This window comes from Calidris pugnax, unplaced genomic scaffold (genome assembly GCF_001431845.1).
Source record: "Calidris pugnax isolate Ruff unplaced genomic scaffold, ASM143184v1 scaffold134, whole genome shotgun sequence".
NCBI lineage: Eukaryota > Metazoa > Chordata > Aves > Charadriiformes > Scolopacidae > Calidris > Calidris pugnax.
Window position 1 is genome coordinate 1,189,193 of NW_015090873.1, and position 26,988 is coordinate 1,216,180.

At 53.9% G+C, this 26,988-nt stretch overlaps 2 protein-coding genes across 2 annotated transcripts in view; both read left to right on the plus strand.

Annotated features, from left to right (window-relative positions):
- Window positions 1–23,089, plus strand: part of PCSK6 (proprotein convertase subtilisin/kexin type 6) — a 48,857-nt gene extending 25,768 nt beyond the window's left edge. Inside the window, exons 8-21 of the mRNA XM_014946077.1 lie at window positions 4,299–4,511; window positions 6,059–6,159; window positions 7,872–7,975; window positions 8,479–8,596; window positions 10,307–10,495; window positions 11,093–11,229; window positions 13,207–13,386; window positions 13,964–14,066; window positions 14,630–14,826; window positions 15,738–15,825; window positions 17,805–17,896; window positions 19,362–19,491; window positions 20,868–20,980; window positions 21,409–23,089. Of these exons, the coding sequence (XP_014801563.1) occupies window positions 4,299–4,511; window positions 6,059–6,159; window positions 7,872–7,975; window positions 8,479–8,596; window positions 10,307–10,495; window positions 11,093–11,229; window positions 13,207–13,386; window positions 13,964–14,066; window positions 14,630–14,826; window positions 15,738–15,825; window positions 17,805–17,896; window positions 19,362–19,491; window positions 20,868–20,980; window positions 21,409–21,506 (1,863 nt within the window). The 3' untranslated portion in view covers window positions 21,507–23,089. The remainder of the gene's footprint in view (window positions 1–4,298; window positions 4,512–6,058; window positions 6,160–7,871; window positions 7,976–8,478; window positions 8,597–10,306; window positions 10,496–11,092; window positions 11,230–13,206; window positions 13,387–13,963; window positions 14,067–14,629; window positions 14,827–15,737; window positions 15,826–17,804; window positions 17,897–19,361; window positions 19,492–20,867; window positions 20,981–21,408) is intronic.
- A 3,288-nt stretch (window positions 23,090–26,377) lies between these two features.
- Window positions 26,378–26,988, plus strand: part of SNRPA1 (small nuclear ribonucleoprotein polypeptide A') — an 8,455-nt gene continuing 7,844 nt past the window's right edge. The window contains exon 1 of the mRNA XM_014946092.1: window positions 26,378–26,543. Within this exon, the coding sequence (XP_014801578.1) occupies window positions 26,378–26,543 (166 nt within the window). The remainder of the gene's footprint in view (window positions 26,544–26,988) is intronic.

Genomic DNA, 26,988 nt, shown 5'->3' on the forward strand with positions numbered 1-26,988 from the left:
GGGGGGGGGGGGGGGGGGGGAAGGTGAATCACTTGTAATTTTTCCTAGTTTTCCCTGGCGTCCCTCAGAGCTGCGGTGGATTTTGCGGCTGCGGGCCGTGACGGCGGGAGGTGCCCGGTGATGGCGGTGGGACCCCTCGGTGAGCCCCGGCAGAGCAGGCAGGCCCCAGGTTGAGTTGCGAAGCTCTGCCGGGATGAGAAACCCCCAAGCAGTTCTTGTTTGGGGGGGGTGGCTTTGCACCTCAAATTCTCCCCCTCTGAGTACTGGCACGGAGGGAAGCAACCACCCCCCCCAGCATCCAGCATCTCCATCCTCCCCCTCCTTCATCTTCCCCAGGCACCTGGTGTCCTCTCTTGGGGGTCTCCATCACATTAAGCATTTCCCTGGTTTTCCACCTGGAATGAGTGTCATGGCTGGCAGAAATGTGGGTGCTGCCACAGGATCCAGCCATAGGGGCACAGGAAAAATTCAGATTATTGTCCCTGAAGTCCCCCAGTGAGAGGGGCTCACACATGATTGACAGCTGTCAATCCCCCCTGGGGATGCCCTGGCCTTCCCACCCCCTTTCTCTTTTTGGGTGCTTTTAAAAAACGCCCAATATTGGCTACAAGCATCGGGGGAAAAAAAACACCTTTCTTGGCAGCTCGACGGGTGCTGCGGGTAAGTGTCACGGTGGCTGGGGGCTCTGCAGCGAGTGTCAGTGAATTTGGGGTTGGGGTTTTGCTGTCGGCAGCCCCAGGGAGGGTTTTGAACCCCCCCATTTTGCTCCCTGCCTCCACTCCTGCCTCTGCTGCCTCTTCCCACAGCGTGCCGGGGCTCAGGGCGGCCGCGGGCCGGGGCGCTGCAGCCTGCCTGTTATCTAAAAATAGGGTGGAGTGTTTTTCCCACTATTTACTTGATTTCCTGCCGGGGCGGTGAGCCTGCCGAGGAACCCATTGAAGCGCCGGGGAGTTCACGCCGTGTAAATACGGGGGAACAAGCTGCTTTTTAGACCTTATTTTTCCGTGCCGGAGCAAACGGGCGGCAGCGGGGTACGTGCCCAGAACAGCCCTGCTCTTTGGGGGATGCTTGTTTCTGTCTCCCAGGGGACATCAGACCCTGCCACCCCCATCCCCATCCCCCCAAACTGCCACCCGTGTTTGTGGCACCCGCTATCCGGCATGCACAGCTCTTAATTACTGGCTTCTCCTTAAATAACGAGGAAAGCCACCAGCAGATAGTTAGCTGCCACCTTTAGCCCAAGCAAATAGCTGTAACTGAGTTATAAATCCTTAAAATTGAGTTTTTAATGGAAACATTAAAATAACCTTTATCTATTAGCGATAGGACTGTGCTGGGGTAATTTATCATCTTGTTTCTCGCTGCTCCAGCCACACCTTATTAGTTCCTGAGCTAACGAGGAGATATTTATCCTGGGCTCTCGTGGAGTGCCGTTGGGCACAGACCCAAGCCGTGGAAGCAGGGAGATGCTCTGCATCCCCCATCCGACCCACACACTGCTGGGGTGAACCACATCATCCCCAGCCTTGGCCAGGGAGGGCTTCCCTGGTTTAAATGATGCCCAGATCTGGGTTTTATTAGGGGCCAGGAGCCCTTTGCCGGGGTGGCGTTGCCTGAGGAGGATGGAAAGTAAAGAAATTGGGTGTTTTGGGGTCTGCTTGTGGAAATCTTGCTAGTTGCTTGTGTGTGAACAAAAGGAAAGTGTGGGTTTTTTTCCAATCTGAGGGGGTTGTGGTGGGCAGTGAGCTCTCGCTCTGCCGGGAAGTGCTGTCGGGTGTTAGGAGTGCACTGCTGTAGTGTCATTTTTGTGCCTGTTCGTGTGTGTCCTCGTGCAACCGTGCTGGCTCCGGACCCACTTTCCCCCAGCAAAGCCTTGCCCAGGTGTCCTGGGGATGTGGGCTGGGACCGGGACCCAGCAGCCTTCCTTGGTACCCGTGGCTGTGGCACTGGGGGTGCGGGGTGCAAGGGAGGGCTGGGCTCCCCGTCCATCCATCCATCCATCCCCAAATCCTTGCTACGTCTCTGCACGGCTTCGGCAGTTGGTGCCTGGTTTTATTCCTCTGGTCAGTGATTTAGGAAGGCCTGGGTTGCATGGGTTGCTGCTCCTTGCAGACGGGTGGATTTTAGTGCTGGAGCAAAATGACAATGAGCAAGCAGTGTGCTCTTGTGGCCAGGAAGGCCAACGAAATCCTGGGCTCCATTGGGAAGAGTGTGGCCAATAGGTCAAGGGAGGTCATTCTCCCCCTCTACTCTGCACTGGGGAGGTCACAACTGGAATCCTGCATCCAGTTCTGGGCTCCCCAGTTCAAGAGGGACAGGGAACTACTGGAAAGAGTCCAGCGAAGGGCGACAAAGATGATTCAAGGACTGGAGCATCTCCCTTATGAAGAAAGACTGAGAGAGCTGGGACTCCTTAGTCTGGAGAAGAGAAGGCTGAGGGGAGACCTTATTAATGCTGACAAGTATCTCAAGGGTGGGTTGAAGGAGGAGGGAGCCAGACTCTTTTCAGTGGTTCCCAGTGAGAGGACAAGGGGCAATGGGCACAAGTTGGAACATAAGAGGTTCCACTCAAATCTGAGGAAAAACTTCTTCACAGTGAGGGTGGCAGAGCCCTGGAACAGGCTGCCCAGGGAGGTTGTGGAGTCCCCTTCTTTGGAGATTTTCAAGACCTGCCTGGATGCTCCTGAGTAACATGCTCTGACAAGCTCTAGGCAATCCTGCTTCAGCAGGGGAGTTGGACTGGATGATCTCTATGGTCCCTTCCAACTCTAAAAAATTCAGTGAAATTCAGTGAGAGTCAGGATGGTCACTGCCTGTGCCAAGAACGTGGGCTGGGATGCTGCCACCTCGGAGAATCCCTGGAAAGTGGGACTGGAGATGCCAGCAGTAGACTTGGTGGGCTGGCGAGCTGGGTCGGGCTGTCCACGATGTGGGGCAGGGCGATAATTCCCTTTGCAATTGCACTTTCTCTTGCAGAGCTCCAGACAGCTCTATTAAATCTCAGCTAGGGAAATACCCACCCAGTTGGGCTGGGAGGCAGCCCAGATAATGAAAACTTTCATAAAGTAAGGGAAGAGCCTGACTTTTAGCCCACGTATCCCGAGGCAGGGTCAGCTCAGAGAGCCTCTGCCCCAGGAGGAGGGCGAGACAGGTAATAAACCATCCCTGCGCTTAAAAACCACGATAAATCCCAGTGAATTCCTCCGGAGCAAAGCTGCTTTTTTTTATTATTATTAATTTTTTTTTTTTCTTGGTGGAGGAAGCCTCCGCGGAGCAGTGGGAGGGAGGTAAACACCCAGATCTGCCTGGGCTAGCGCCGAAATCTCTCGGTGGCAGGAGCAGCCGCGGGGGGAGGATGGGGCTGCTCCGCCGCCGTGTGCTCCCATTGCCTGCCAAGCCCCCCGAGAAGAGAACCAGCCACTTCATTTCCTGCCCCAAACCCCCCCTTCCCACCAAAAAATCCTCCCTTGGGGACCGGAGGCAGCCTGTTTGTGAACCCCCAGGGGGCTGGGTGATTCCTCGGGGGGATGCGGGGGCACCCCCAGGTGCCCTGGCAGCGGTTGGGATGGAGGATGGAGGCTCTTGGCTTCGTTAGGGGCTGCTGGGTGGGATTTTCCCCCAGCTCCAGGGAGGTCTGGGGAGGCTGGCATGCTCCCCCTGTCCCCCCCCTTCGCCCCCCCCAATTCCTGGTGGGGCTCCCACAGCTGTACCCCATGGGGATGGCTCCATCAGATGTTCCTGCCAAGCGACGGGGGCTGGGATTAAAAAAAAAAAATTAAAAACAAACAAAAGGAACTTAAAGGATAGGCCGGGGGAAGGTTTCTGATGGTTTAGGTGGGTTCAGGAGGGGCTTTGCAGGCTCAGGGAGAGGGAGATGTGGGTTTCAGGGGGGCTCCTGGCTGGTTCCTCCCATGGGACCATCCCTGCACCCCAGAAAGCGCTGTGCTGGGTGTTACTGCCTGGTCTGGGGGCTCTGAGCCCCCCAGCTGAGAGCCCACAGAAGATGAAGATGCCAAAATCTCCATCACCAGAGGCTCTCCTGTCCTCGGGGGGAGTCGTTGCCTGTAGAACTGGGGCTGGCCGGGCCGGGGGACACATTTCTGGGGGCTGGTTTGGGGGACGAGCACTGGGCAGGATGGGACCCATCCTTCCAACTGAACCAAACCCTACCTTCTGACCCAAAAATCTGGCTTGATGATGGCATCCCAGTGCCGGGGCAGGGTGGGGAGATGGCTGCTCATCCTGGACATCCTGGCCAAAGACCTCCTCTCACCCCTCTGTCCCTTCTCTCCCTGCAGGGTCGCAGGGGCTTGGGGTCCATTTTCGTCTGGGCATCGGGGAACGGCGGCAGAGAGGGTGACTACTGCTCCTGTGATGGCTACACCAACAGCATCTACACCATCTCCATCAGCAGCACCACCGAGAACGGCTACAAGCCCTGGTACCTGGAGGAATGTGCCTCCACCCTTGCCACCACCTACAGCAGCGGGGCTTTCTACGAGCGGAAAATCGTAAGTTTTACCCCAAAAGCGAGTGGGGCAGCATCCCCTGGGTGCTTTTTGCATGGCTGGGCTGGATGATGACTCCATCGTACGAGCTGGGCTTTGCCTGTCACTGAATTTCACTGAATTTCACTGAATTTCACTGAATTTCACTGAATTTTTAGAGTTGGAAGGGACCAGAGAGATCCCTTGGTGGGTTTTGGTGGGTTTTGGTGGTTATGGTGGGTTTTTTTTTTGATGCTCTGGTTCTTTGGAAGAGCTCGGGCACGTGGCGTTTTCCCTGGGAAATGGGTGAAAGGGCTGGAGGATTGCAAAAATACCCGTGCAAATATTGACCTGTCCCCCAGAGTGCCTGCTCGCTGTCCTGTGCTTATAAAAAAAAGGAATTTAAAAGGGAAAATAAGGAGTTTTAGCCTGAGAGGGAGAAAAAAGAGGGGGGATGGAGGTGTTTGGCAGGGATGTGGCAAACACAAACAGGGAGCAGAAAGTTTTTGGAGCCCAGGAATTGCCCGACAGTGTGTATATGTGTGGATCAAGCTGGTTTTCCCTAATCACAGGCTGTATTTGCCCTGTCCCAACAGCTGCTGTGGTTTCATCACAGCAAAGCCTTTTGTCACCGACATCCCTGCGCATCATCCAAACCTTGGGCAGTAAAACATCACCCACCAGCACAGCACCTTACCCGAGCTGCCAGGGAGTTTTCCACCCAAATTAGTTTTTTGACAAAAATTTGGGGGTTTTACAAGTCTCTCTTTTTTTTTCTTTTTTTTTCTTAATTCAGGAGTGATTTGTTTGACCCCTAAAAGATTCATTTCCAGCCAGAAAACAGAATCCAAATGCCTTTTTCATGGTGCTCAGGAGCATTTGCACGGCTGAGGCCAGCACCAGATCAGTGCTGCCGGAGCATTGCTGGGCAAAAATGCACCTTGGGGGGGAACTATGTGTCCTCCCTCCCCAAAAAATCACCAGAATAGCTCAAAACCCAGGAGCCTTTTAAAAATACAACCAATTTAGCGTGTCTTTGCCCACCTCTTCTCTCCGAGCTTTTGGTACCCAAGCATCGTGCTCTGCCCTGAAATGAAAAAGCTGGAAATGTGGGGTCTTTTTCTTTTTTATTATTTTATTTTTTTTCCCCATGCAAGTGGAAATTCTTGCCTGACACCAGGAGCTGGAGCTTTTATGGGAAGCATTTAATACAGCACAACTCACCGTGCACCCATGGGTGCAGACCCCTGCCAGCCCTCCCCTGCTCGCACCATTCCATCCGTGGCTTTTCCTCCAGCTGAACCCCAGCAAAATCGACTTTTTCTCCCCTTTCAAATAGTTTTTGCATTTTCAGGTGAAGGAAAATGGTCTTCTCATGTGCCAAATGTGTCTGCAGCCAATTTTGGGGGGCTCAGAGCACCCTGCTGGCACGGGAGCTGCTGCAGGTTGGGGAACCCGTAGACTCTGCTCCCCGCTGGCAGCATCCCCAGCAAACTTGGGGTGCTCCATGGGGCAGTGCCCCCCATGGCAGCATCTTGGGGTGCTCAGGGCTGCAGCTCCTCTCTCCACAGGTCACCACGGACCTCCGGCACCGCTGCACAGATGGCCACACCGGCACCTCCGTGTCCGCCCCCATGGTCGCGGGCATCATCGCCTTGGCTTTGGAGGCAAAGTAAGTCCAACCTCACCACCAGCTTGTAGGTGTTTCCAAATTTAGTAGCTGGTAAGCGAAACCAGAAAGAAAAAAGATAGTTGTTTTTTTTTTTTTTCCTCTGGAGCAACTCAAGATGGGCCAAAGTTATTCTAAATGGCTCCCTTTTTGGCACGGTTTGATGCAGTGTTGTTGTTTTGCATCTAATCTTCCTGCAGGTGTTTTATTGAGCTAATTCTTCACTTGTTGCCATCTGTCGAAAAGTTGGGGTTGGTGAGATAAGTCAGGCTTTTCATTTGGTGCTTTGAAACCACTGACAGCCAGCTCCAACAGGAGTTTTATAAATACTTCCTGGAAAAAAAATGTCAGAAAACATCACGGAAAATGGAAAATGTCTGTAGAAGTGATGGTTTTCAGCAAGTGTTTCATTTCTGGGGGAAAAAAGACTACTTTTGCATAATGTCAGAAACCCACGCATCGTGACCAGCAATAACACACACGAACTGCTCTTTGCCTCTTGTCCCCATCCTGCTCCCCCAGCCCAGGAGCAGCCCCCGGGTCTCACCCCTTGGGCATCCCCATGTTGCTCCATGGAGCATCTTCTCATGAGCTTCTCGCTATTAATATTATTATTATTTTTATGGGGTGAAAATAAAATTAAGGCTGTGAATAAGCCACGGGGCAGCGTCGCGCTTGTGTCCGGGGCGTGTTGGCTCCATTCCTTCTCCTCCAGTTTAATCCCAGCACCCAGGTCGGGTGAGCGTGTTTCCGGAGATGCCATTTTCATTACAAATATATTAAGAGCTTTAGATGTAATTTTTGAATTGTTTAGCTGAGGCATAAAACGCAACATTAAGTACCAGAACTTGGTGCTCAGGCACTCCATTATGATGAGAAGGAATAAATTGAATTTCTTTTCTTAAATGTTGCTCGAGAGCAATATAAATCCCAGCTCGAGATGCTGAAGAACTGACTGTAAGAAAAGTATGGAAAATTCTTCAGCGATATCCCTGGGCTGGGGTCTAGGGACAGGGGAGTGGGGCTCAAAAGCCCACAGTTCTCAGTGTCCTGCACCCTGGACACACAAACCTCCTCAAACCCAGCCGAAGAGGGGTTTGGGAAACACTTTGGGTTTCATTTTGCTGTTAAATGAGCGACCCAGGGGTTTTTTTTTCCAGTAATTTTTGCTGTTATTCCTGTAGAAGGAAGGTTTGCTCAGCAGCATGTATCAGCTGACCCCAGTACCCTGCCCCAGCTTGTGCTTCGTTCCCAATCTCCTACAAGAAAATGGGGAAAACCTGGATTTGCTCCAGTTATATCCCAGGGCAGGAGAGCTAAATGCCATGGGCACGTGGCAGGTTTTTTCCAGCAATTTTTGCTGTTATTCCTGTAAAGGGAAGGTTTGCTCAGCAGTGTGTATCAGCTGAGCCCAGTACCCTGCCCCAGGTTGTGCTTCGTTCCCAATCTCCTATAAGAAAACGGGGAAAACCTTCCTGATTTGCTCCAGTTATATCCCAGAACAGGAGAGCTAAATGCCATGGGCACGTGGCATCCCTCTCTGGGGCAGCCTCTCTTCTGCGGGCACCCCAAGTGCTGGCCAGCCTCCAGGCAGGACATTCTGGACCAGAAAAGAGAGTTTTGGGTTGTTTTTTTTTAATCCAATGGAGGTCTCTGCTGCTGCTGGAAATGCTGGAGGCAGCGGGGACCATCCCATGAACCGTGTATCCTTGCAGCCCCCTGCTCACCTGGAGGGATGTTCAGCATTTGCTGGTCAAAACCTCGCGGCCGGTGCATCTGCGGGCGCCCGACTGGAAGACCAATGGTGCAGGGCATAAAGGTGAGGGGCTGGGGGGCGGAGGTGGCATGGCAAAAATGGCCACCCAAGAGAAGATAAAGGTCCCCAGAGCTTCACTTGTGGGAGCATTCACCTTGGGTGGCCACTCTTACCTGCCTCGAGGGCTCCTACCATCAGGCCGTTGAGTGGAAGGAGGAGAGGGCAGTAATTTGGAGGGTGGGAGGCTTGGAAGCCTTGCTTGGCAGAGGCTTGGAAGTGTTGCTTGGTGCAGGCGTGGAAGCCTTTCTTGGTGGAGGCTCTCCTGAGCTGCAGGAGAAGCAGTTGCCTGCTTCTTTCAGTGGGCTGCTCCCAGCAGTGGGTTTTCCGTGGTGCCGATGTGTCACTTGGGCAGGGTGAGGAGTTCCATGTGTTGGAGGACCTCACACCCCAACAGGGTTAACTCCACACCTTCCCCAATGGTTGGAGATTGCTCCATCAAGCACCAAGGAGTTGCTCCTCTCCCTTGCTTGGAAGGCAGTGGGTTTCTGAGTCTTCTCTCTTTCCAGTTAGCCATCTATATGGCTTCGGTCTGGTGGATGCAGATGCTATTGTGGTGGAAGCCAAGAAGTGGAAGGCAGTTCCTCCCCAGCACGTCTGCGTGGGAAGCCTGGACAGGGTGCCCAAGTGAGTGTCATGGGGTGGGGGGGACTGTCCAGGGGCATGTGGCTGCTTGGAAGGAGCTTTGGTAGAGCCAGCTCTTGCGATGCAAAGGCTCAGCTGCTCTCCTGGCATTTGGAAAGGGAAATTAGGAGCGGGGGTGGCCGGGACAAGCCCATATGCATGTGAGGTGGTATTCATGGATTTTGTGGTCAGAGCAACCCGCACTGTCCACCCCGAGGTCTCTTTATTGACCCAGAAGTGCCCACCTGGGGTCTGTGCCTACAGCTCGGTGAGGAGTGGGTCCTGCAGGGGTTCTCCAGGACCAGCTTTGATGGCAGGTGATTTCTTTTTGCCCCGTTTGTGCTTTTTCCACCCAGGTGGAAGATCAGCAGGGATTTTTTGAGGGCTGACAGTGCTGTTTGGCATTTTGGAAATGGCTTAGTGATGCCTAAACCAACTCGCACACTGGGTCCTACTTGAACAGTGGTGGGTTCGGCCCTCCTTCCTCTCCCACCAAACACCTTGTCTTGATGGAAGACACCAAAAAAAAGGTGCTTTGTTGCAAAGGTTCCCAAATTTTCCAGTGCTTGGGAGTCTCTTTGAATTTGGCTTCAGGTTCAGACCAGCTTAGGCTCACACCTTATCCTTGGTAGGTCTGTCTCTGCGAGGTTAAAGGTCCTAAACCAACTCGCCCACTGGGTCCTACTTGAACGGTGATGGGTTCGGCCCTCCTTCCTCTCCCACCAAACACCTTGTCTTGATGGAAGACACCAAAAAAAAGGTGCTTTGTTGCAAAGGTTCCCAAATTTTCCAGTGCTTGGGAGTCTCTTTGAATTTGGCTTCAGGTTCAGACCAGCTTAGGCTCACACCTTATCCTTGGTAGGTCTGTCTCTGCGAGGTTAAAGGGTGGGATCAGGGATCTGACCACATGGACCCTCCTGGTTTACCACTGCCTGGCTGCAGAGCCAGGGAGTTGTTCATCAGGCAAGGGAGTGCCTTTGGAAGACTCACATACACAGAGCAGGAATGAATTTGGAGCCAAGTGTGTTCATGAAACTATTTATCTGATACAGACACTAATTACAACCCAAAGAGGAACGCTGCACTGATAATTATAATAAAGCAGCGCCCTTGCAGCCCATGAGGCATAGATCTTCGAGGCAGTTCAAACCCATCGTGCTACCATTGAGCAATTCAGCAAATTCCTGTGCTAGGACACTGTATTGCAATGGAGGGTGAGATGATTGGGCTTGTTCAGCCTGGAGAAAAGGAGGCTGAGGGGAGACCTTCTTGCTCCCTACAACTCCCTGAAAGGAGGGTGTAGAGAGGTGGGAGTTGGTCTCTTCTCCCAAGTCACAGGTGACAGGACAAGAGGAAACAGCCTCAAGTTGGGGAGGTTCAGGTTGGATATTAGGAAAAATGTTTACACTGAAAGGGTTATCAAGCCTTGCAATGGGCTGCCCAGGGAAGGGGTTGAGGCACCATCCCTGGAGGTGTTAAAAGACGGGTAGACACAGTGCTTAGTGACATGGTTTAGTGATGTTTTTTTTGTCAGAGTTGGGTTGATGGTTGGAGTAGATGATCCTCAAGGTCCCTTCCAGCCTAGATGATTCTACGATAATTTTTGCCATGAAGCAGCAGGAGACAGGGTTTTCAAACACAGCTGGGCATCCATGCAGCCGGGAACTGTCGTGTGCTGCTGTCCCCAATGTTGTCTGTGCCTGTCCCTGGCAGGTACATCCGAGCAGACCACGTGCTGCGTGCCAGCACCCTCAGCAGTGCCTGTGCTGACCACCGTGACCAGCACGTCCTCTACCTGGAGCACGTCGTGGTGCGGCTCAGCATCTCCCACCCGCGCCGGGGAGACCTCCAGATCAGCCTCGTGTCTCCAGCAGGGACCAGGTCACAGCTCCTCGCCAGGAGGTAAGAGCGCATGGAACCAACGTGCGTCTGGGCTGGGCAGCATCCTCGTTTGGGGGGTTGATTGGGTTTTTGGGGAAAGCGAGGAGTATGCTCTCTTCAACTCTCTGAAAGGAGGGTGTAGAGAGGTGGGTGTGCTCTTTCCAACTCCCTGAAAGGAGGGTGGGTCTCTTCTCCCAAGTCACGGGTGGTAGGACAAGAGGAAACGGCCTCAAGTTGCACCAGGGGAGGTTCAGATTGGAGATTAGGAGAAATCTTTACACTGAAAGGGTTATTGAGCACTGGAACGGGCTGCCCAGGGAAGAGGTTGAGGCACCATCCCTGGAGGTATTTCAAAAATGAGTAGACACAGTGCTTAGTGACACGGTTGAGTGATGGTTTTTATCAGAGTTAGGTTGATGGTTGGAGTAGATGATCTTAAAGGTCCCTTCCAACCTAGACAGTTCTATGATTCTATGCTCGGGTCTCAGCTGCAGGAGGGCTCCGCGCAAGGGTGGGTGCATGTAAGGACCCCTAAAATCCTTACTTCCCTATCTTTCTTTTCCAAATTAATAAGACGTTCAAAGCCGAGCTTCTCGGTGCACATCATGACTCTTGCAGGGTGTTCGACCACTCCAACGAAGGCTTCAAGGGCTGGGAGTTCATGACCGTCCACTGCTGGGGGGAGCGGGCGGCGGGGGAATGGACCCTGGAGATCCACGACACCCCGTCCCAAGTGCGCAACCCTGCCGTGCAAGGTAAGGGTGTCCCCCAGCACCCACGTCCCCCCCCAACACCTGCTGGTCCCCCTCGCCCCCAAAAGCTCTTTGCAGGCTGCTTAGTTTGGTCTGGATTTTTTGCTGTGAGTTTTACTGTCTTTGGCAAAACGGGAGTGAAGCTGCGGCGCAGGAGGCTGCCAGTCTGGCAGAACCCGGGAGCGGGTTTTCTCCCAGCAGCAAACTGGCTGCAACCGGGAGCCGGGTTTCCAAAATTAAACCTTCATGAGGCAAAACGAGGAAACCCGAGAGCTGTAATTGGTGTTTTGTTTGTTTTGCTGGGACATCTGGCGCGTGGGCTGGTTGTGCAAGGCAGGGGGGGGGAGAGGGGACGATGCCCTTCGGGCTGCAGATGGAGGGACATCCTCTCCAGGCTGCCGGGGGGTGGCTGGGCTCAGCCTTGGCCCCTTGGGTGTCCCCAACCCCGCTGTGTCCCCCCCTCCTTGGCTTGGCCACCCTCTCCCTTACCCCTTCCCGGCGGAGGAGCCGGGCTGTCGGGATCCATCCTCCCTGGCTGGTGGCAGCGGGGGCATGGAGCATCCCCCCCCGGGGCTGGCGTGCCTTGTGGGGGTGTTTAAAATCCCCACCATCATTGATAAGGAGCCAGGAGTATATTAAAAATCTCTCCCACGCCACTTTCTGGCGCAGGTGAGGGCGCATTGTGCGGAAAAGTGGGTGTTTTTTGTTTTTTTTTTTTGTTTGCTGCCTTCCCCCGGAATCTTTTGAACTCGGAGGAGCGGCAGCGAAAGCGCCCACGGAGATACTTTTCCTCCCCCCTCTCTGTATTTATGGTTTGCGGCGGGGGTTTCTGAGCCCCCAGGGCTTGGCTTCACCTGGCTTTGCAAAATTAAAGGAAAAATGAGTGTGTGAAGTCACCCCCCCAAAAAAAAAGGGTCTGCCCTGGGTTTGTAAGAGAGGGCAAAGTGGGAGGAAAAAGAGGGACAATGCTCCCAGCCCCCCCGCAGACGCAGGTATTAAGTGTTAATTTAAGACCATTAAATTAAACCAATTAAATTGGTTAGTTTATTACCAATTAAATACTACGGGTGTCCTGTCGCTGGCGCCGCTGCATCCCCAGCATCAGCCCCACGCAGCCCGGGCTTCCCTCGCATGGGGACACTTTAGATTTAAAGCAAATTAAATTCTTCTGATGGAGGCGTGTGGCCGAGCTCTTCCCCAGCTGGTGCCACCCAAGCTCATCCCTTCACAGGCTCCGCTCCGTCCTGCGCCAGGAGGGTCCTCTCAGCCCTTTGGGAGACCCGAAAGGGATTTGGGTGTTGGAAATTTTAAGCCCTTCCTGGAAACGCAGGGATTAGTGGTTAAAGCTGAGCGTGCTGCAGGCGGGAGGTGACTCACATTGATGGGGAATTTAAAGAAAAACAGTGTTGGAAAGAAGTAGCAGTGTTTTTGGACCCTCTCCCCAGAGCTAGGGAAGCTCTGGTGTGGGTGTGAGGCTGTGGGGAGCCCCCAGCCCTTGGGTGCTGCGCAGGCTCTGGTGGTCCCCCCCCTTCTCCGATGTTTTGGGGAACACCAAGCTCAGACCTGCGACATGTCGGATAGGGGGGTGGCTGGAGCAACAGCCACAAGAAATAATCCGGTGTGTGCTGGGCAGCTTTTATCAGACAGAAATAATCCTCCATTACGGAGCTTTTGAAGTCACTGGTTCTCGCTGCACGTTGGGCGTGATGGGTACAGTGATGCAGGTGAGTTAGGGCATAAAAAAATCCCCTGTAGGTGCCTTAAACAGCTGGATTCTGTGCAGGCTGGGAGCTCAGGGGCTGGGCAAGACTTGTTGGTGGGTGTTTGTTGTTTGCTTGTGTGTTGTCACTCGAGTGGAGAAGCCCTGATGGTCTGGTCCACCCTCCCCCTGCTTCTCCCAAAGCCGGGGCTTCGCTGCGGGGTCACCTGGGGAGGAGGAGGATGGGGAATGGGTTGGATGACATGGTGCCCACCCTGCAGGGAAGCTGAAGGAGTGGAGCCTCCTCTTCTACGGGACGGCTGAGCACCCCTACACGGCGCTGGGTGGCCCCCAGTCCAGGGGGAGGACGCTGGAGGTGCCGGCGTCAGAGATGGAGCCATCAAGAGCTGCCTTCCTGCAGAGCCAGGTGGAGGTGGTGGAAGAGGAGGAGGAGTATGCAGGTAAGCGCTGGATAAGCTGCCAGGTTGTCCCCCCCTAAAAAATGCTTGGGAAAATGCCAAGCAGGGGAGCCACGAGGCTTGATCCTGCCCGGGGCCAGGGCGGGCTGGGAGGAGCGGTGCCTGCGGCCGGCGCGGGGCAGCAGCCCGGCGAAATTAGAAGGTATAGGGAAAACGCCCCGTCCCAGCTCTCCCGCCACAAATTGGTGGTGCAGGCGTCTGAGGAGTAAAAAAAGCTCCTCTGCCCACCTTCCCTCCCTGGCCGGTCCCCCAGGAGTGGGTCTGGCTCCTCTTTCCAAGCTGCTCCTGCGTGAGGGTGTTCAGCCGGAGGATGGTGGGGTGGGATTCGTGTTGGGAAGGATGAGCTGGAGGAGAATCCAAGCACCCGGAGCCATACAGCTCCGTAGGGATAGATAGGATGAGATCTATAAGATAACAGATATAGGATAAGATAGGTGGAGGGTCCTCAGCCCCTTCCCTATGTCCGTCTGCCAAGGGAGGGTGTGCTCAGAGCATCGTGGCAGTGGGGTCTGGGGGTGCTCAGCTTCTCCCCTGGCTGAGCTGGTCTCTTTCTCCCCAGGTCCGTGTCACCCTGAGTGTGGTGACCAGGGCTGTGACGGCCCCAACGCTGACCAGTGCTTGAACTGCATCCACTACAGCCTGGGCAGCGTGAAAACCGGCAGGTGAGGGGGGTGATGAGGTGTCCCCATGGGGTCCCTGGGAGGTGGCGGTGTGTTTCCCCAGGGCTCACACCACAGCGTGGTTGATAGATGTTTGCACGTAGAAAAAAGAGTATGAGAGATAAAATGGGAGGAGGAGGAGGTAGAGGTGTGGGGATCCCTGCCCTGGGTGAGGGTGCGATGGGGTGGGGGACACAGAGATGGAGAGCCCTGGAGGACCTTGCCCATGTAATCATGATGGGGAAGAAGCCTTGTCTTCACCAGCTGGGGTTACCCACGCCCAAGGGACACCTGGCTGAGGTGCCAAATCACTTCTGGAATTGGGGTTTCCACTCCTCAATCTCTTGGGGGCCAGCACATGGAAAGTTTACCTGTAGACGAGGTCGCTGGCCAAGAGATGCCCTGGCTCTTTATGACCGAGCCATGACATTCAAGACACCTTAAATTTTAGGAATAAGAAGTAAACGATCCCAAATCACTGCCAAGGCTGGGGGATGCCCCAAATGGGATGGTGGCGGGTGTCAGGAGGTGTTCTGCTGTTGGCACCAACTCGATTCCTTCCCCAGGATGTGCGTGAGCTCGTGCCCCGCGGGGTTTTTTGGTGACAAAGGCGCCCGGAGGTGCCGCCGGTGCTACAAGGGCTGCGAGCGCTGCGTGGGGAGGGGAGCGAACCAGTGCACGGCCTGCAAGAGGAGCCTCTACCACCACCAGGAGATGAACACCTGCGTGGTGCTGTGTCCCCCCGGCTTTTACGCCGAGGAACGTAAGGATGTTTTATCCCTTGGGGGCTGTAGCGTGAGGATACGCGGGGGTCGCTTCTGTTTTAAGGGCCGTGGGTGGAGAAAACACCTCCATTTTTGAGTGTTGGCTTTGAGTTTCCCCCCTCACTGAATTTCAGTGAAGAGTTGGAAGGGACCAAAGAGATCATCTAGTCCAACTCCCCTGTTGAAGCAGGATTGCCTAGAGCTTGTCAGAGCATGTTACTCAGGAGCATCCAGGCAGGTCTTGAAAATCTCCAAAGAAGGGGACTCCATGACCTCCCTGGGCAGCCTGTTCCAGGGCTCTGCCACCCTCACTGTGAAGAAATTTTTCCTCAGATTTGAGTGGAACTTCACATGTTCCAACTTGTGCCCGTTGCCCCTCGTCCTCTCACTGGGAACCACTGAAAAAAGTCTGGCTCCATCCTCCTTCAACCCACCCTTGAGATACTTGTCAGCATTAATAAGGTCTCCCCTCAGCCTTCTCTTCTCCAGGCTAAAGAGTCCCAGCTCTCTGAGTCTTTCTTCATAAGGGAGATGCTCCAATCCTTGAATCATCTTTGTTGCCCTTCGCTGGACTCTTTCTTGCCCTCGACCCAGTTTGGGCAGCAAAGGGAGGAGGAAAACCTCCGGGTGTTCAGAGGGGGTGGTGCAAAGCAGAGGCACTCAGCTCTTAATTAGAAGACTGTAATTAATGATCCTAGCTGCTTCCAAAGCATATTTCATCTTAGCAAGCAGTGACAGATAAGGTCATCTGCTGTAGCAGGGACTGTCGGGGGGAGGACATACCTCTCCTCCCCCAGGGGAGCTGGTGCTGGGGTGCAGTGGGGCTCTGCGGCTCCGACTGCCACTTGCAAATCACTGCCACTGCCCGGGTTTTATTCTCCCTCCCTTGCTTTGTGTTTTTTTTTGAAAGGTCAGAAACGCTGTCTGAAATGTCACCAAAGCTGTAAAAAATGTGTCGGCGAAGCAGACAAATGCACTGCATGCAAAGATGGATTCAGGTAAAATACCAGCACGGGAGGGGTCCGTACCTGCAGCGTGGGCACCTGTGGTTTAAATTTGGGAAAACCGATGGGAAATTAGGAAGTCCTTTAGTTAAAGACCCGATATCCTGCTTCTGTGGTATTACAGCCGTGGTACAGAGCGCTGGAGGTCTGGGAGTTTAAAGGTTGGTGCTTCACGACCCTTTCTTAGCTGAAAAGCCTGATTTAAACTTGATTTCCTTTTCTCCAGCGCGTGCCAGGGTGCTGGGTGAGTGGCCCTCGACCCAGTTTGGGCAGCAAAGGGAGGAGGAAAACCTCCGGGTGTTCAGAGGGGGTGGTGCAAAGCAGAGGCACTCAGCTCTTAATTAGAAGACTGTAATTAATGATCCTAGCTGCTTCCAAAGCATATTTCATCTTAGCAAGCAGTGACAGATAAGGTCATCTGCTGTAGCAGGGACCGTCGGGGGGAGGACATACCTCTCCTCCCCCAGGGGAGCTGGTGCTGGGGTGCAGTGGGGCTCTGCAGCTCCGACTGCCACTTGCAAATCACTGCCACTGCCCGGGTTTTATTCTCCCTCCCTTGCTTTGTGTTTTTTTTTGAAAGGTCAGAAACGCTGTCTGAAATGTCACCAAAGCTGTAAAAAATGTGTCGGCGAAGCAGACAAATGCACTGCATGCAAAGATGGATTCAGGTAAAATACCAGCACAGGAGGGGTCCGTACCTGCAGCGTGGGCACCTGTGGTTTAAATTTGGGAAAACCGATGGGAAATTAGGAAGTCCTTTAGTTAAAGACCCGATATCCTGCTTCTGTGGTATTACAGCCATGGTACAGAGCGCTGGAGGTCTGGGAGTTTAAAGGTTGGTGCTTCACGACCCTTTCTTAGCTGAAAAGCCTGATTTAAACTTGATTTCCTTTTCTCCAGCGCGTGCCAGGGTGCTGGGTGAGTGCTGTGCCCCAGGCTCAGGAGTGCTTGTCCAAATTCAGTGACCTGCGACCAGAGCAGCTCCTGGCATCGCAGCATCTGAAACGGGGGTGGAAAAAAGCAGTGAAAACGTTTATTCTGCCTGGTGCAAAGTGAACCTTTTCCTCCTGAGTCTCGGGTGGCTCCGTCCGAGCCGTCGCAGCCAAATGGGGCGCTTGGTTTTGCTCTGCTTTTGGGCAGAGCTGGTACCCAGGCAGGCTGAAAATGCTCTCTGCAAGTGCCAAAACCCTTCCCCTCTGGAAAATTTTATCCAGTGTTCCTGTTGAGTGGGAACATCCCATAGGATGGACAAACAGGTGCAGGTGGGGCAGCCCCGACCCCACCAGGAGCACAGGGTGCCCTTGCTGCTGGCCCCATGGCTCCTGTGGGATGTAGAGCCCAGCCATGCTGGCAAGCAACGTGGGCTCCAGGAGGAAGCTGTTTTCCATCCCCAAGCTCACATGGAAGCAGGATCCCATTGAGTTTTGCTTTGCTCAGGGGCTGTAAGCGAGCCGGGGCCATGGTGCGGCAGTGGGGCTCTCTCAGACAAGGAAATTGCCGCCGCCAAAAGATTATCTACTCCCTCGGAAAAAAAAGCAAAACTGGAGGCACTTGTCAGACATAATCCGCACGGTGCTTGCTTTTTATTGTCCAATATCCTTTTAAGCCAGGACTCCAAATCATCCCTGCCACGGTGAAGCAGCACCAGGCCCGGCCGTGGCACCGAACCAATTTCCTTCTATTCCAGGGAGCCTCACGGTGCAAAAGGGCTTTGGGAGAGCCTGGCTGCCTGCCCATGGGAAAAAAATAATTTTATTTCCTCCTGGATAGTTAATTAAGGAACCTGCAGCCGTCCCTTTGGTCCAGGAAGGACTTTAATGTCTCCTGGAGCGCTGGCTGGCTTTCCAGTGCCTCCTGCGCTGCAGGCTGAGGCTGCCGTGGGGCACGGGGGGATGTGGAGATGGGGACAGGTTGTGCTGAATCCCCACAGCCTGTAGCTTTGGGTACAAACGTCCTCTCTGCTTTCCTGGCAGCCTGGCAGGAGAGAGCTGTGTGCCGGAGTGCCAGCCTGCCATGTACCTCAGCCGGGAGCCCCGACGGTGTGATTCCTGCCCCACTGGCACAGGTATGTCCTTCACCCCACGGCATCCCCATCCAAAACCCCCAAACCCTCGTTGCATCAAGAGCCCATGCCCACGGTACCCACCCCACCCCGGCAGGGAAGCCATCCCAGCTCTCCAGCACATCCCGAGAGGTGCTGGGAGTATATCCATATCAGAAAGGTTTTTAGGGAGTTTTTACATTTTTATTAGAGCCATTCTTTATTTCCCCGATCCCTCTGAAGCCAGGTGCTTTAGTTTAATAAGGTTGCGGGGGAGGCCATAAAACCCTCTGGGAGTGATGGAAGATGGCTTTGCGGTGTATAAAAATGTCAGGCAGCCCCACGGGGCTGGACCAGCCACTGCCACCTCCCTCCCGCTGCCCCCAGCCGCTCGGTGTTCCCTTTAAACCCTGCCTTTTTCCCTTCCTGAAAGTCCCAATTATTTTCCATTGTTAATGTTTGCCTCTGCCCTCAAAATCATCATAGATCCGACGATAATATGATCTCCAGACAATCCGTGCTCAGCGGCGTGAATCTCATCTATCATACATGGGCAATTTCCTAAGACTAAATCCAAAATATTTATTGATCTTGTTGGCAAGCGCAGAAGGGAATGGGCTCTTAATCCTTTAAGAAAATTACTTCCCTTCTAATTCTTATTCCAGTCAGTGTAAATGTACTTCACCACAATTATTTTTCAAGCCTTTTTTTTCCCGTCTCCTTCTCCTGCATAACCATTTCTCAAGCCTGCTGCCTGGAAGGCCTCTAATACTGCCACCTCCATCACCACCCTTTGCCTTCCAGCCACGATGTGCTGGTGTCAGAGTGAGGTCTTCTGCTTTCCCAGCTCCTCTCCCCAGCCTTGCCCTCCTCCAGCTCCTCTGCAGCCCCATTCAGCATCGCTTTTTCCACGTTTTACTCTGCATGGGTGGGAAAGGGCATTGGAATAGGCTGCCCAGGGAGGTGGTTGAGTCACCATCCCTGGCTGTGTTTAAGAACCATTTAGATGTGGTGTTGGGGGATATGGTGTAGGGGAGAACTTTAGAGTAGGGTGGATGGCTGGACTCGATGATCCCGAGGGTCTCTTCCAGCCTAGATGATTTTGTGATTCTGTGATTCTGTGAAAGCTCAACTGGTGCCTGATGCTCTGGAGGGGATTTTGAAGTGCTGTCCCCCTCTGAGCCGCTGTGGCCGACTCTTGGCTCTGCAGAGGGGCAGGACACTGGGTCCTGGATGGATTTTTGGGGGATGGGAGATGGATTTTTGGGGGATGGGAGATGGATTTTTGGGGGATGGGAGATGGATTTTTGGGGGATGGGAGATTAATTTTTTGAGATGGAAGCTGAAGGGTTTTTTTTTAGCCACACAGGACCCTGGTGGCACAACAACCAGCTTGTCCAATGCCACCTCGCATGGGGACGCAGCCACCTCGGTGCTGCATGGCTCCCGTCTCCGAAACTGCCCATGTCATCTCTCCCTGTCCCTGCAGGGCCGGGCGAGGAGGACTGTGCTCCCTGTGGCCCCGAGGCCCCTGCACCCCACTGGCGTTGTGTCCCCGCTTGCCGGGAGGGCTTCTACCCCGCTGACAGCCACGGGCTGCCCAACAAAGTCTGCAAGAGGTACGTCCCCTCCCCAACCGATGGGGAGTGCTGGCAGCAACGATAAAAAAAAAAATATAAATAAAATAATGCAGCAAACAGCTCACAGCTGGAGCTGTTTACTAGGGAAATTAAAATAGGGATGAAGGAGCCAGGGCAGCCGTGGGGCTGGACCCCACACGCCCCTGCCCTATAGATTGAGGAGCACGTTCTCCTTGCCGGAGCCAGCCAAGATGTCTTAGGGCTATGGTGGAAGGGGCTCAGCCCCAGCCCCGGGCTCTTTCGGAGGAGGTGTGGGAGGAATGAGGAACGGGGATGTTTAGGCAAATATTCCGGCTTTCAATCAAAACCTGCTGCGTGCGCCCCGCGGCCGTGTCGGGGGAGAGCTCCCCACGGGAGACGGGGAGATGCCGGGGGGGGCAGCAATTTGCTCCCACTCTGGGCTTTGAGTGGGGAGTGGGAGTGGATTTGGCCTCATTAAGGCGAACATGAAAGGGAAGGATTAAAGGTGACTCGGGAACAGGCAGCGCAGCCCCTGCCTGCCTGGGGTTTCGCTCGCCCACGCTGGGCTACCCAACGGGGAGGAACAGGGCTCCAGCACCCCTTCCCGCCATCCCCAGGTGGGAGGCACAGCTGAAGGGCTCTTTTCCCTGAGCAAACGGCTGGGAGCAGCACAAATTCCCCTCACCACCCTTTTTCTGACTGGGATTGGTGGGACGAGAGGTGCGTGTCCCACTGAGCTTTCCCAGCAGGCGAGTGCTTTTGGGATATTTTGCTTTGGAGGGCTGTGAAGATGATGGGAGGGAAGGTCAGAGAGCTGGGGTTGTTCAGCCTGGAGAAGAGAAAGCTCCAGGGAGACCTTAGAGCCCCTTCCAATATCTGAAGGGAGCTATAGGAGAGCTGGAGGGGGACTCTTTGTCAGGAAGCATAGTGACAGGACAAGGGGTAATGGTTTTAAACTGGAAGAGGGGAGATTTAGATTAGATACCAGAAAGAAATTCTTTGCTGTGAGGGTGGTGAGAGCCTGGAACAGGTTGCCCAGAGAAGCTGTGGCTGCCCCATCCCTGGAGGGGTTCAAGGCCAGGCTGGATGGGGCTTTGAGCAACCTGGGCTGGTGGGAGGTGTCCCTGCCCAGGGCAGAGGGTTGGAACTCCATGATCTTTAAGGTCCCTTCCAACCCAAACCATTCTGTGATTCTATGATTCTGTGTCACTGGCTGTCGCCCAGCAGTGAGCTGGCACCACCGAGCCCATTTTTCCCAGGGCTTCAGTAACTTTACAAGCTTTAGATTTGCTGTTTTCCACATCCTCTGGTTTGGTCTGGATGTCACAGGGGTGGATGGCCAGGGTCAGGCTCTGGGTGGCAGTTCAGACCACGGCAGGGTCTCTGTCCCCCAGGTGTGATGACCACTGCTCAGCCTGCGAGGGCTCCAGTGGAAACTGCCTCAAGTGTAAAGAAGGTTTCAGCCTCCTCGGCGGCTCCTGCGTGACAAATGAAACCTGCACCAACGGTAGGTAGCTGTGGGCAGAACTGCTGGCACCGTAATGCTTCCCTGGGAGCAAAAACAAGGGTTTTGGGGGATTCCCTTCAGAGCAGAAAAGCTGAAGGTGCTGCAGCTGCTGGGCTTGCTGGGGCACGGCTGCGGCGGGCGGGCGGTTTACCTGGCAGAGCTGCTGGATATCTGCCTGTTGCTCAAACGCATCCAAGCGTTTGTATTTCGTTAGAGTTTTAGTCTGGGGGCTAATTCTTCCACTCGCTGCAAAGCTGCTTTATTCCTTCATTAAAGCCATGTGAAAGATGCCCTTAAGAAGCGACTCCTTTTCAATTCTCTCTCCCCCAACACTGGAACGAATCGCACCGCCTGTTACGTGCAGTGTTTGTTTATTTAAAATGTTAATCTGCTCTCCTTTTCTCTTGTTCCTTGCCCCGGCCTCCCAGCTGACAAGACTTTCTGTGAGATGGTGAAATCAAACAAGCTCTGTGAAAAGAAGCTGTTTGTGCAGTTCTGCTGTCAGACGTGTCTTATGGCCGGGTAAAAGTTCAAGCGGCTGCATCCATCCAGGACTTCCACCGACTGCCAGCCCGGTTTTGCCAAATGTTTTAAGGACAAAAGTTTATTTTTTCAGCTTTGGGGAGAGTTTACATGGTGCTGTCAAGCGTTCGCTCGTGAGTTTGATAGCTTTAATATCACTGTCGGTGCGTTTCTATAGTGATATGTTAAGCAGGGGTTGGATCCTACCCTCGATGATGGAGTCCCGAAAGGCAGCGGTGATATTAATACTCTCAAACACTCCTCAGGAGCAGGGACCAGTGCAGGATCCGTGTACACACGCTCGGTTCTTCGCAGAAATCCTACTGATGTGCCCGCTCCGAGCGGCTGGCAGGAGCCCTCCCCGCCAAGGATGCAGGACTTGACGCGTCTGCGAAGAAAAAAGCTGTTTCTGGCCCCGTTTTTGGTACCCTTTTCTGTCTGATAGCAGGCTGCATTGTGAACAGCCAGTACTGTGCTCTGTCCATAGGTCAAACGATGAATTAGGTGGTTCCCGGAGCGGTGGTGCCTTGGGGCCCGCTCCGGTGCTCCTGTTCAGATTCGGTCGGTGGCTGTTTCTCTCTGGCCGTGGCAATAACTGGAGGTTTGAGGACCAAAGCAAGAGCTGACCCCATGGCTCTGCAGGCATCAGCCCAGCGAGTCCAGCAGGGCTTTGCCCCGCAGGTACCTGCAGGCAGGGAAATCCCCTCTGCCTGCGGGGACTGAGGGACTCGGGGGGTTCATCCCCCACGGACCAGCCTGGGCTGGGGGGGCTGAGGGGGGGGTCACAGCCTTCCCATGAAATGGATTTCCCTCCTGGAACTGCTAGGAAGCTGCTGATTAGTTCAGTTCTAGATCCTTCCTCTAAAGGAGATGGTGTCCTAATTAATCTTTTCTGGCATTTTGCGTTACGATCCTTCTTCCCCCGGTTTCGCTGGGTTTCCCCTTCTCTCTTCACAAAATCCTCCTGTTCACAGCAGTGATTTTTCTCGGGCATCTGTTTCCAAAAGAGACATTCCAGGGATCCAGCCAGGAAACTCTTAATTCTACAAAACCCTTCCCCGAAACAAACCTTTTCATGCTCTCTCTTAATAGTAAGTCACGTGGTGTTTATATAATTGTGTTTGAAATATCCTTGGCTATGTTGTTTTACAGATTTTTTTTTAAAAATAACTTATACAATCCTTGTTTTTTTTCTCTGTGGACTATTTTTTATATGGGAGTGGGAAGTCTTTTTGGTCTTCCATCCTTCTCCTTTTCTCCTCTCTGGCCTCGCCGAGCCGCTCTTTGCACCAGACGGATGTAAAACACTCTTTCCCTGCGCTGCATGTTCTGATTTTCACTGTGGATAGTTTTAGCGAGTTAAACCTCTTTTTTTTTGCCAATGAAATTCACAATGATGGTCACCTCTTCCCAAACGACAGGCGCCCTTGCCCGGGCTTGCCCAGCTAGAGCTTACCTCAGCCAGGTGACGAGGGGACAGCCACGGCGTCACCCTGTCCTCTCCTGCCTGGCCCCAGCCCAGCCCAAGGAAAGATGGAGCTTTGGCGAACTGACCTTTTAAGTTAATAAACTATTGATCTCCCCCGACCCACGGATCTGTGCTTCTTCCAAATTCAGGCAGCCACCCTCCCGAGCAGAGCCAGGACAGGGCGACGATGCACTGCCGCGTCTTTATGTTGAAATAAAGCAGCTGGTTGGGCTTGGAGATCCTCATCAGCCCAGAAGGAGAAACAGTTCAGGAACAAAACCGTCAGATTTGTTCTCATAGAGGTCTTTTACCTTCAGAAAAACTTGTATCCCAAATACACGTCCCGTGCCAGGCTGGGCTGGCATCTCTGGCCAGGGTTTGGGGCTGCGCTTGGTAATTAGTGACAGAACGAGAGGGAATGGCTTCAAGCTCCAACAGGGTAGGTTTAGATTGAACATTAGGAAAGAATTTTTCACCGAAAGAGTGATAGGGCATTGGAACAGGCTGCCCAGGGAGGGGGTGGAGTCACCATCCCTGGCTGTGTTTAAGGGGCGTTTAGGGGCAGTGCTAAGGGACATGGTGTAGGGGAGGACTTTGTAGAGTAGGGTAGATGGTTGGACTCGATGATCCCAAGGGTCTCTTCCAACCTAGACGATTCTATGATTCTGTGGATGGGAATATTTGGATATGGGGAGAGGGATGCATCCGCAGCTGGATGAGCTGGCAGGGGGGCTGGCTCCCCTTTCCCACCCGTGCTCGGAGCATCCTGTGTCCCCCCTGTGCCCCACCACGGCTCACAGACACCGGGAGCCACGGGGCCACCATCCCCCTTGGGCTGGCTGGGGAGGGAAAGGAGCTACTGGTGCCCCAGAGAGCTGTGGAGGCTTTTGTTTGTTGTGGTGGTTTTGCAATATTTAACCACGGGCCAGGCGCCCGGGGTAGTGCCTGGGTAGCTGGAGCTGAGCTTTTTAAATGGGGAAAAAAAAAAAGAAAAGAAGGGAGTCCTCCCAGGAGGGAAGATCCTTTCCCAGTGCTGTGCTGCTGCAGGCTCCCGTGTCTTAACAGATCTTCACGTTTACCAGATGAGAAACGTGAATAAATCGGATGATTTATCACAAACCAGGACTTCCTTCTGTTGCTCCAGGATTCTCCTTTCGACGCTGGGCCAAACCAGGGGCCGGGAGAGGGGTGAAATTCTCCTGGCTTCTGCCCTTTTGGGTTGTAAAATAACAAACATTCATCTCTGTTGCTGTGTCGCACAGTCAGGAAAGATGAGCTGTGGATCAGGAGGACTGCGTCAGCTCTGCCTTTCAGTTCTCTGGCTCACGGGGTGGCCTGCTTCTAAATACTGCTCACTGGTATATTTAGATGTACTGAAATGCTAAAAAAAAAAAAAAGAAGAAGAAAGATGTTTACCCTTACATCCTGGCATAACTTTAAATACACACTGGGTGAAGCAATGCAATTTAAAATGACCAATCCCCAGCGGTCCCAGCTTTATCCTGCTTTATGCTGCCCTCCAGCCTGCCAGGGAAAGAGAAACAAATCCTACACGTCGAGTTCATGCAGCAACATCAGCTCCCAGCGTTTCCCAGGGCACTAACTCCCTCAGAAATCATTCTTGGAAAGTAATAAAATTCAGATTATTTATCCAAGCTATTGCAACGCTTGCTTGGAGCTATTAAAATCTGTCTGACACTGCTATGCTCAGAGGATCAAAGTAGCTGGATCTTCAAGATAAATACATATTTAGGCAATTTATTAAAAGCCCGTTTCTCTGTTGCCTCTTGGCGCCAAAGCCAAATCTATAATAGCTGTTTTCTGGAAAATCTTCTTAGTGCAGCCTGACTCCTCGTTTGCTCTTTGGCTCTGAGGTTGCATCCAGGGCCAGCTGCTGTTTCTTAGTTGGCAGGTGGGGAACACACATCTTAAAAATCCTTGCTTTGAGTTTCCCTTACAAAGAAAGGGCTCTTAAGAGCTTGTAGACAGCATTTGAGACCAAGAATCTGTCTGCTTTGGGTTATGATTCTATTAGGGCTGTAGAGCGGAGGGATGCAGCTGTGTTGTGCTGAGGGAGAAAGGCCCCCGTTTTCTTTGGCTTTGTCAGAGGGAGGACCTGCTTTCTGGGAGGCTGAGGGTCTTGTTTTAACAACTGCCTGAAATGACTAAAGGCTCCCTTGTCTCTACCACCGCGTGATTCCCGAGCTACGTAGAACAGTGCTGCTAATTCTTCATTTCTGCTTATGACAGCTGCCTCTTTCTCTCGCTCTCTCCTGACTGCTTTTAAAACGAGTGCAGCCGTCAACAACTTGACCACTGCGTGGTGCCAAACGTGACTGCAGCGTTTAACCTATTATCACATCCTCTGGGTTCACAGAAATGTCACAAAAAAAAAACCCAAATCCTTCCCTCGACGGCAGTGGATCCAGAAATCATTCTGCCTCGTCTCGCTTAGGGGGGTGGGGAAGTATTTCTCCTTGGCCACAGAAGCAGTGGGGTGGTGACATTTGGGACCTGGGGGTGGGTGGTGAACTGCTTCCCTTCACCTGCCACCTTCCATCCAGGTCATCTGTGCTGTGGCTCACCTGCCTGCAAAGCCCTGCTGCCACCAGCCAACTCCAGCATCAGCCACAGTAGCCCAGCTCAGACCTGGTGACCTGCTCCACGTTGCAGTGGCATCACCCAGCTGGCCACAGCAGGCTGAGCCTTCTCAGCTGCCCCAGCTCTTCCTCACTGTTGCCCCTGTTATGGGCAACCCACAACAATTTATTCATTTAGACAATTATCCTATCACCTGATGAGCCCTCCCCACCCAGGAAGGGGAATAAGGGACAAACAAGGAAATATGAGGGTTGAAATAGAAATAGATTTAATATGGTAAGACTAAATAATTAACATTAATACTACTAAAGAACTAGTATTGATCCCGATACAGTATAAAATGTAGAAGGACTGTACTCAGCCCATCCCATCAGCAGGAAGCTGTGCACTCTCAGCAGGGGACAGCAAATGTGAGACACTGAGTGCTGTGGCTTCGGGAGGAAGGGAACGGCTCAGGGGTCTGGCGTTGGGGCAAGAAGTTAGAAGCATTGATTAGATCCCCCCCTATGTCTTCTCTTCTCCAGACCAAAAAGACCCAAGTCCCTCAGCCTCTCCTCGTAAGAGAGATGCTCCAGGCCCCTCATCATCTTTGTGGCCCTCTGCTGTCCCCTCTCCAGCAGTTCCCTTCTCCGTTTGTTGACCCGTGCTCTGGCACTAGGCCCTGCCTGCGGCCCATGCCTGGCTGTGGGGCTGCAGGGCGGCCTGGGGGGTGTCCAAGGGGAGAGTGGAGGGTCCTGACCTCAACAAGGAGAGGGTACTGGGAGCACTGGTACTGCTGTAGTCAGAGCAGCCCGCTATGGAGGCCCATGGCGCTGGGGGCCGCGTTCGCGGGCCGCCGGGTCCCTCTGCTGCCCAGCGGCCGAAGCGCTGCCGCTGCCGGGGCTGGAGGAGAGCTGTCCCCCGGGGAGCACGGCCCCGGCCACCCCTGCAGCTATTTCACGGGAAACTACCGTGAAAAAAAGCTTTATGGGGGTGAGACGGAGGAGGGGGCCGAAGAAGGAGGAGAAGGGCCTGGCTGGGGTGGGCCGCAGGGCTCCCCCCTCCTCCCCGTCAGGGCGCAGCGGCCTCGGCACTCTCTGAGGGGACACAGCTTGGGCCTGCCCGGCACCGGGCTACCGCTGGAGCCCGGAGGAGATCAGGGAGCGGGAGCTGCCCGGGCTGGGGCTGGGGGAGGCCGCGCTCCTGTCCCCGCCGCCATCTCGGGGTGAGAAGAGAGCGGGCGGCGGGGCGGTGCCTCGGCGCTCGGCTGGTCGGCCTGGGGCTCGGCTCTCGCCTGATCGGCCTGGCCCGGCAGGGCTCGGCGCTCGGCTGGTCGGGCCCGGGCTCGGCGCTCGGCTGATCGGCCTGGTGCGGCGCGGCCTAGCGGCAGCGCGGAGCGGGAGCGCGGTGCGGGGCGGTGCGGCACCGAGCGGCGGGG